At 34.5% G+C, this 9,552-nt stretch overlaps 1 protein-coding gene across 1 annotated transcript; it reads left to right on the top strand.

The window, feature by feature from the left end:
• The first annotated feature begins 1,366 nt into the window (after positions 1–1,366).
• Positions 1,367–2,417, top strand: LOC106101563. The gene is made up of 2 exons (XM_013280822.1): positions 1,367–1,621; positions 2,064–2,417. Exons 1-2 carry the CDS (start codon positions 1,470–1,472, stop codon positions 2,347–2,349), a joined length of 438 nt encoding a protein of 145 aa, XP_013136276.1. The 5' UTR covers positions 1,367–1,469; the 3' UTR covers positions 2,350–2,417.
• Positions 2,418–9,552: the final 7,135 nt, after the last annotated feature.

The following is a 9,552-nucleotide window of genomic DNA, read 5'->3' as shown; positions in this document are numbered from 1 at the left end:
GATACAAAAGTAACGCGATACATAAATCGAGCCGAGGAAGTAGAGGGCGTTAGGGAATTACGGTAGATGTAGCTGACTGGAAGTGATATTAGATATACAAATCGTGAATCTACACATTCATACAACTCATATAATTCCACCTCTCTCTATCTTTTAGAAAAAGAAGAGTTAGCGATAGTATATAAGTGTCACGCTTTATAAAATTCACGGTTGTGTTTACAAGCGACGTAAATATGATTTATTATGTTGATGTCATTGACAAATCGCGTGTGTTTCATGTTCATAAGCTTTGTTGCAGAAGTTGCGATTTTCTTAACCAATTTTAATTGTTCTGTTGTTAAAAATCTAGTCTTTCAATTTCATCTGGTTATTTCTTCTAAGATTTATACGAAAAAAGTTTTAAGTTTAGCAGAGATTGGTCACATCTAGTATAGCTAACTCTTCAATAAGCAACACCCCAGGATAAACAGCTAATTCCATTACGAGAATGGGCCGTGGCAGGGAGCTTGTGGACAGGGCCGTTGGGGCGCGTACGTAATTACACAGTTCTTAGGCCGGGACGTGATTACAGTGAGACGGTAATCCAAGGTGGTCCTACTTAACAGAACGGGTTGCCCACATCTGTCACATAATCAACTTTAGCTCGAAAATTGGATTGGATTCGGTGGATTTTGACAAATGGGTAGCAACTAGTATAAAGGTTTTGATAATATTAAAGCATTTTAGATAACTAAATTAAAAATAGTAATGAATTATTAAAATTGAAGGTTATAATTCTTGGTTACGATAAAGTTTTCTGTTATAAATCATACCTTCATGTTTGCGGATTAAATTAAAAAGTTAAATAGTAAGAGTCCGTAGCGAGCAGAAGTTACTGTTATAAAGAGACGGAATAAAATTAGTCAGGTGTAGTCATGCAGCGGCACTCAGCTTGAGGCGTCTAGCTAATTTAGAGCTGCGGAATTCGCCTAATAAGTCCGCCCGTTCAAGGCGAGGCGCTGTTTGCGTTTAATTATAAAGCTTATTAAGCATTGTTCCCCCGTGTGTCGTAAGCAGCCGCAATGAAATGTTTCTTACCCGTACTTCATCCGGCTTCATTCCCTCCTCTTCCCCGCTAGCCTCGCCCCCGGTTGAATTATTTACGTTACAGTATAAACAAGCCAAGAGAGAGCTACTGGCGTCTTTAATTAATTCTATCAAGTCAGGTGTAAAAAGAATTTCAAATGAACTTGTAGCGTTTTATGAAAAAGATTTTGTATTCTTCAGTTGCATCCAATCTTTAGGACAAAGACCCATAATTTAATTAAAAAAGAACCCAGTTAGGACATGGATAACCTCTTTTCAACTTTCTGTATAATCTGAGACGTAATTTAAGAATAATGTGACTGAATTTGACAGGAGTTTTTTAAAACATTTACTATTTTTTGTAAAGAAGAATAAATTTTTATTGCAATTTTAAATCCCTGATAATGACTAATGAAAGTTCAAGTGACATCAGTTCTGAAGATATAAGCAAGGGAGTGCAGACGTTAGTTTCTGAGGACAATGATGCGTCAGTGCAAACTCCTACTAATGTCAATGATGTTGTTCTCTTGAATGTACAATCAGCTGATGATGTGCGGTATGAAGAATAATCAATAACATTTTATAAGTTTCTACGTTAAAACATGCTGGTATCTGTTTTTCGGCAGGGATTTAAAAAGATGTTGATAGGTTTTTTCTGCAGCGTAAACCAGGGTTAAGTGTATCATAAAGATGATGATAAAGATGGTAATGTAACTAGGAAATTATCACTGGATTAGAACTGGGTGTCAATATCGGAATAAATTCTTGTTTTCATCAATTCTACAGATAACTTTTTGAAATTACTGATATTATAAAAGTGAAATTTAGATGGATGTTAGAGTATACCACCTAAATAATTAAAAGAATCTCGATGAAATTTGGCATAGACGTATAGGATAGTCTGGAAGAACAGATAGGCTACTTGATTTTTTTTTTTAACTTTACACCGACGGAGTCGTGAGCGAAAGTGATTTACTTAATATTTTTAAACATTGTAGGACAACAGTGTTACCAAATTTGGCAGTCGTGACTTCTAATCAAAAGGAGTCATGCGACGTAAGCAAAGGAGATTTTTTATCTTTGGATCGAAATGCAATGCAGAATGTTAGGTCTATGTCTAACCAGCCGCATTCGAGTAACAGAACAAGTTTTAGACCTCGGGCCAAGAGAAGAGGTGACCCAACGCATCATTCAGAACCTAAAAGGAAATCCCGAAAGGCTATCATTAATAACATATACTACGGGAAGCTTCGAAACTTGGTGAAACCTTCAAGCGAAACATGAAGTTTATCGTGGATTCAAATTTTTATGGCTTTCAATCAATATATTTGTTACTTTCGTTTTTTAACATACGTTCCTTGTTTTTATTTCTCTATTTTTATTATTTATTTATATAATATATCGTTTTCATTAGACTTTTTTCTTAACATTGCAAAATTGTTTTTCGTTTCATAGTCAAATAATCTATGATGAGAAGCAAATAGTATTACCATTTCTGTTTATAAAGTCAATTACAATATATGTCTAATCTCCCTACAATTGCATTTCGATTAACCATTGATTCAGTATCGTTGGACTCAAACTGGACTCTTGCGGTATCGGTTAGCGGATCGTATCATATCGGAAATTCAATTTCCGATCGACCCCGAAGCGGACTGCGAGCGACAAGATGTTTCGCGATCTGTGGGGTCCTAGTTATATTTCTGTTTAGATTATTTTGTTAATAAATTGTTATTTTTATACTCATGCTTCTATATACAATCAGATATTCTGATATTGTAACCACAGATACCGGGTACGTTATCATATCTTGCTAGTTTTACATTTATGAAGACTCGGCAGTTACTAAACAGACTTGAATTAAAAAAAAAAACACGAGGTTAATTCTATTCGATAAAGACAAGAAAAACAAAGTTTGTAGCTAAAAATTCTGGTCTCCAGTCCGTAAGCACCCTTGAATGGCGGAGGTCGCACGTACTGTTTGAACATGTTTAGACGGCTAATGTAATGTGCAGTTTGAGAAATTGGGTTTGAAACGCGATCAGGCCAGACGGGGGTTCCCGTATTAGTGATGACGTGGGAAAACGACGAAGAAGAGAAATTTGCAGTGTTGTTTCACTTAATTTTGTCGAACGTGTTCAAACATGTTAAGTGCCGCTTAAGTTGTTTATTTTCTTGCAAACTTCCAGCGATAGGTTTGTGGTTTTTTGTTCGAAACTTGAAAGCTTATTTGAGTTTTATTTGTTCGAAGTAAAGTATGTGTAAAAACATGTGTTTCTTTGGACAGTTTGTTTATGTTTTAATTAACAACTATCTGTTCCCGTGCGCCTTCACCCGCATAGAATTATAAAACTTTATTTACTATTTACATTTCTCAAATTCTCGATTGCAAATGTCTAAATTATCGTTACAAAATAATCCTTGTATTCTTAATGTTGGCAGCTTGTAGTTTTTTTTATTACAAATGTATACAATTTATTTACCCTCCAAGTTTAATAGCGTTTCAATATATAGCCTAAACTGTGTCGTAAGTGTAGGGCTTTTTATTAAAGAAATAGTTTTTCAAAAATATGCTGTAATTGCTGACATCTTAGGCAACAAAGAAGTGTGTGTTTACGCTTTATTATATTAGTATAGATAGATAGATAAAGCTTTGTTTGTCTTTACGTATTCTGGTGAAAAACCTTCTAAATTGAAATACTTTTAGTTTGATAAGGGTTTAGGTAACATTAATAATTTGATTAAGAATTATAACTCAAACAATCAGAGTTAATCTCCAACATGTAACGTAGTTACAGTCAGAACTGTATGAGTTATAGCGTTAACTCATGTAACAATAAACTATGGTCCCCAACCGATCCCTAAACTAGCCGGAAACTTTATAAAGTTAAATGACGTCACAGGACCCGGCTCTCGCGGCGGAATGGACAACGCATGTTAATTGTATGTTTTGATTAGTTTAATTAGTTTTAGTACGGCATAACTTAACATACTCAAGGGACGTATCTTCTAAAAACGAACCGTGTGTGATTACTGCTTAGTAGAAAAGTTGGGACGGCTACGAGTTCTAAAGAGATTCATCTGGCGGTAGACAATGTTAGAGCTCTTCTTGGGTCTCTCCTAGATTGCATGTTTCATATCAATGATGGATCAAAGTGTTAGATAAAGGAAGTCACTGCAGTTTTGCTGGTAGTATTTGTTGTCATTGTTCGTCTTTCTGATATATGTTAGTACGTTCGAAAGTTGTAAGACCTCATTCGCTATTGTTTTCTAACTAATTACATTTAATTTCCTGGTCTTAGTTTCTGCTGGTATTTATAGTAGACTAGCTTTCGCCCGCGACTCTGTCCGCGTAGAATTCAAAAATAACAAAACTAAGTAGCCTATGTATACTTCCAGACTACCCTCTACAACTGTGCCATATTTCGTCGATATCCGTTCAGCGGTTTAGGCTACAAACTAACAAACATCCATCCATCTAAACTTCGCATTTATAACATTAGTATGATTTTCAGGGTACATGATGATGATAAATTTCAGTATGGCTTTACCTTTTCCGATTGCTTTACCTCGATGTTAAAAGTCATTAATCATTAGCAGACTACATCCATCAGAACGTTCAAATTGATTTTCATTTGACACCGGATAAAAAAAGTATTACCCTATGAAAGAGTGATTCAGCGGAAAATAAAATACGATCAAATTGTTGTAAAACGTTGGTAGCATTTTTCCTTATTGCTTAAGGTATTTTTTTAGCTAAATTTAATGAAGAACCACAACTAAATATGATTGTTTATTACATCTAAAAGTTTGTATAGAATACACTTCAATCGCATTTGATTTCGAGGCAAAGGAAAAGAAACAGTACATAGTTACAGTTTGACGAGAAATTCTTCTTGCATTTCGGTGAGAGTAAATATTATTCTTCTTTGAGATTTTAATTTTTTAATGTTCATCCTTAATCAAAGTATGTTTTAATCATCTAGTTGAGATTAAAAAGTCTTAAAACTTACGGTAACCTGTACTCGGGTGCACCGGCGCGTAAAGTTCCCGAGTTCCGTTGGTAGTACACCCCGCCCGTCTGACTTGGTACGATGCATTAATTAATTCATTATTAACGCGGAAGCCAACTGGCAGGATCGTGCACCCATGTGTTTAGGGTAACCATACTGATAGTTTCAAAACTACGTACAGAATTATAAGGATATTTGGTTAATTAAATACTACATATGTTAAATTTTTAGTTTAACTGTGAGGCTTGTATCACATAGTATCACGCGAAACGTCGTGAAATTCGTGTTCTATCGACTTATTATTAGGACTTATCCGTTAACATAATTTTGTATGGTCACTTTACAAGTGAGTAGCAGGATTTACATTCGTTTAGCGCGCGAGTTAATGGAAAAGTGCTCTTGTAAGTCTGACAGTGACTGTTACAGAGTAGTCGTGTTATACGGCTGTAATTTTGTTCGCTTCACGGTGCTTACTCCCGTATAGTTGCAGATACGGACGGAGGTGTAATTGCAATTTTTCAATTAAGTCAGACAGTTTACTTTAAGACTACATTTTGTGAACACTCTTAGTTAATGTGTCAGAATATAAACTTCAAGATTATCTACCACTGTAAGACGTAGAATTACAATATAAGAGAAGAGACCAATAGATAAAAGTGGAAGTTATGTTTTAGAATTTTTGAATTTTTACAACACAATTCCAATATATTCCAGTAAATTATGGTACATAGAAATAAGGTTGACAAGAAAGGAAAGTAACTGAGTTTTGTTTTTTTATATTAAAAATACTTCTTTTCTAATAAAGTTTATTGTTGCTATTAACAGGGAACGAAAAATCATAAACACGAAATTATTTTTTAAAAGTATTTTGGCAACGGTTGCTTTAGCCGTTGACCGCTCTTAAAAAGATTATACACAAAGTCAGCTGCCGCCGTAAAACCTTCCATCATTCTTTATAAAAGCTCAATACAGCGTAGCCTTTCACAGTATTAAAAATGTTTTAGTGGCCCAAAGACGCCGACAAACTTGCGACTCGGTTCCGTTGTGAAAAAACCCTAATTTCCTGCACCCTTTCATTTATATCCCGGCAATCTGGGAGCCTTGTAGCTTATTTATAGGGGTCCCGGACATTTGATGGCCACGAGACGGAATGCGTAATGATAAAGTTCATAAAAATCATACTAACGTGCGACGAATTTGTCGCAAGATACCAGTTCCAGGAATATTATGATTCATTGAAACTTTAGTAAAAAAAAAATGAAGAATCTATAAAAATTTTTTTCAAAATTCTACAACTGTTTATAAAATAACCTTAAACTATTAGTCTAAATTAGTTTTAATGCAATTTTAAGCATCAGAAAACTCTCTATTTTTACACTGATTACAGTCGCATGTGTAAAAAAATCGCTAGTGTGTATCTGCCCTGTACACACTAAGCCTAAGATCGTGATGTAGGCATTTTACGAGTCACCTCGGCAGTTTGACCGTCACTAAGGCGTGTTATCATTGTCCGCTTATTTCTTATATTGAGTTGTTCGTTTGATAGCGCCCTTATCCTACGAATTGCTAGTTAAGGCCATTGATAAATGACGATTGTTGGACATTTTACGTTATAGAGAATTGTCACGGAATACGGATATAATACGGAGAATACGGATAGATTTGTAAGGATACGAAATGAAGTATACTAGATGCAATTGTGCATATAAAAGAACAAATATGTTTCTGGTGGCTTCGAATCTTAACATATTAGTTCCTAGTTAAATTATCTTGTTAATTTTTTACTAAAGTTTTAACATCAAATCTCCTAAATTGCTACAAATATTAAAATGTTCCTATTCATAGCACGTATTTTTCATTTCTATGATAATTTTCAGTGATAATTAAAAGAAAAAATACCAATTAATTTTGACTTAACTTATTATTTTCCTTACATTTTCTCTGTAATATTATTTTCTGTTTATTTTCTTTACATTAAACCGTATGAATAGATGAAAGAAACCCCGCACGGCTATTTATATCACGACGTGACATTTCCTGAAGCCCTTACGTATGTCAGGGTCATACTTAAAGCTTGTAAAGAAATACCTTGTATGGCTCTTGACTTAAAAGCTCCCAACTAAAAATCTCCGAAATAATTTCTTACTTTGGACCGATAAATTTTCAAAGCGTTGCCTAAGCTGCCGTATTTACTTCGCTCTGAGCCTGCTGTAATATATTAAAAGGGGATTTTTTTACAAAACTCTTTTTTACAAAACTCCTCTTTTACAAACGCGTTTCGCTTTTACGATGTCCGTTGTGAATTTTAAAACGTCACTTTAATTACGCTAAGCGCGGATTTATTACGTGCCCTTAAATAACTGTGTAAATTGCACACATTTAATTAATATTTTACATATATAACCATTTTATGAAAAACAAACGAGCTGTTTTCGTCCGCGTGAAATTATAAAATAATAAAAGACATAACCTATGTTACTCACAGATAAATTACCTTTTTAATGGTAAAAGAATATTTGAAATCGACCCCGTAGTTTCTGAGTTTTTTCAATACATACAAAAATACAAATATTTCCTCTTATTAATGTTAAGGATAGATGACGATAGTATCTAAGGGCATTTGTACATGACACGACAAAGATAAGGCAGTGTCACATTGGACGGGGCGATGGGAGATAATGTCAGTTCGCCTCTGGAACTCCGTATCTTCCAGTAGCGTTGTATTGTTCTACTGGTTATTGAAAACGAATTCCGTATAGTAACGTAGACTATTGTCAGCTAAAACTTTAATACAATTTTATAGATTTTTATAATAAAGTTTTTCCATTCACAATAACAAGTCTCTGTAACACTTGCATTTCCTTCACTATTTTAAACTATTATGATACTACTTTTGTGATGCGTTCACAGCGAGAAATGATTGCGTGCAATTGTACAATTATTGAAACGTCCTCGAAGTATCATAATAATTTTCATGTCTAACATGAAGACTAGCGATAGTAGAGGTTATTGACCTTTGTAATACGTATGGATAATTTGTAGGTAACATTTTCTTAATAGTAGATTTTTATGTTTTTTTTCTTAATTTGTAAGAGCGCGCGCGCATATTTTACTTACTAGTCTCGCTTTGACTCCTATGCACTCATATGGAGGTGCGCATTACTCGATTTTTAGTTGTGTTAATAAACAGTTGAATTGGCTGAGAAACAATCGACAATCGCACAACAGTTACGCAATAGTTTAGTCAAAGTTGTGCCCCCTTTCTAATTCTTTATTTAGTAATGCGAACATTGTTAAACATCCGTTCTAATATATCTTAAAAGACTTGTGTTCTTGTATTGACCTAAATTCGTGGAATAAACATTAAATCAAATTTGTTACGTAGAATGAAATTTGTAGGTCTTCGTAATTCGGTCGGCTATTAGTATTTTTTTGTGACCGAAGGCCGTTGTACGCTGGCGCAGTTTCGTAAATGATACCCATTCTGTTTGAATAGGTTTAATCAACATCTCTTTCATGGCTCGTTTCTAACGACACATATATCACTTGTCTGGTTTCGCCCACTTTATGTCCTGTGTAGTTTTTTCAACGACCTTTTATTAAAAGTTTTCTTTTTAATCTATGGAATAATTATTGCTTTAATGAAAGTGCTAATTATTAAAAACTAGCCTTTGCCCGTGACTTCGTCCTTGTGGAGTTAAAAAAAACAAAAGCAATTAGTCTATATGTTAGCCAAATTTCATCAAGCTCCATTCACCAGTTTAGGCTACAAACTCTAACAAACATCCATCCATCCATCTAAACTTTCGCATTTACAATATTAGTAAGAGTACATGTTATAAAGCATAAAATTGTTCAATTACAAATTATATGCTATAATGTTGGATCGGAAAAATGCAATTTTGCAAACATTGAAGCAAGGAATGACTTCGAGATCTCATTATCTCCGATTCCCTGCCAAGTAACCGATACATTGCGCTGTTTATGTGTCGCAAAACGAGCTCGGATATTCCATATGCTAGGAAAATCTCTGTTTCCCTATTCACTAAATTCTTATGAAGATTTTATTTTCGCATCATCCCTTCACCCTAAAGTTTGGTGGGGTGATGTAAAACCTCATATACAATTTAAATTGTGTCCCCAACTCGTAAATGTGGGACTCCGGACTTATGGCATTTATGTAACCGACCCTTTACTTTTTACAGTGGTTATGTTTTGAAGTTACAATTCGTGTGTCATGGGACTTATTGTATCTGATATTAGCTCTGCGTTGTATCTAATTCCGTTTGTGTAATTTTATGTCCATCTGCAAAACGAGGAGTTTCAGCTCATTTGCCTGACAACAATAACTGGATGTTTTCAATTGTTTTCTTAATACAATGGGGTTAAAATATCTTTTTTTTTATTATATATAATAAAAGGGGGCAAACGAGCGGCGTGAACACCAAGGTGGTCAACGACGCCCATGGATATC

Source organism: Papilio polytes, unplaced genomic scaffold (assembly GCF_000836215.1).
Source record: "Papilio polytes unplaced genomic scaffold, Ppol_1.0 DF823980.1, whole genome shotgun sequence".
Classification (NCBI taxonomy): Eukaryota; Metazoa; Arthropoda; class Insecta; order Lepidoptera; family Papilionidae; genus Papilio; species Papilio polytes.
This window is presented reverse-complemented; position numbering and strand designations above follow the sequence as displayed.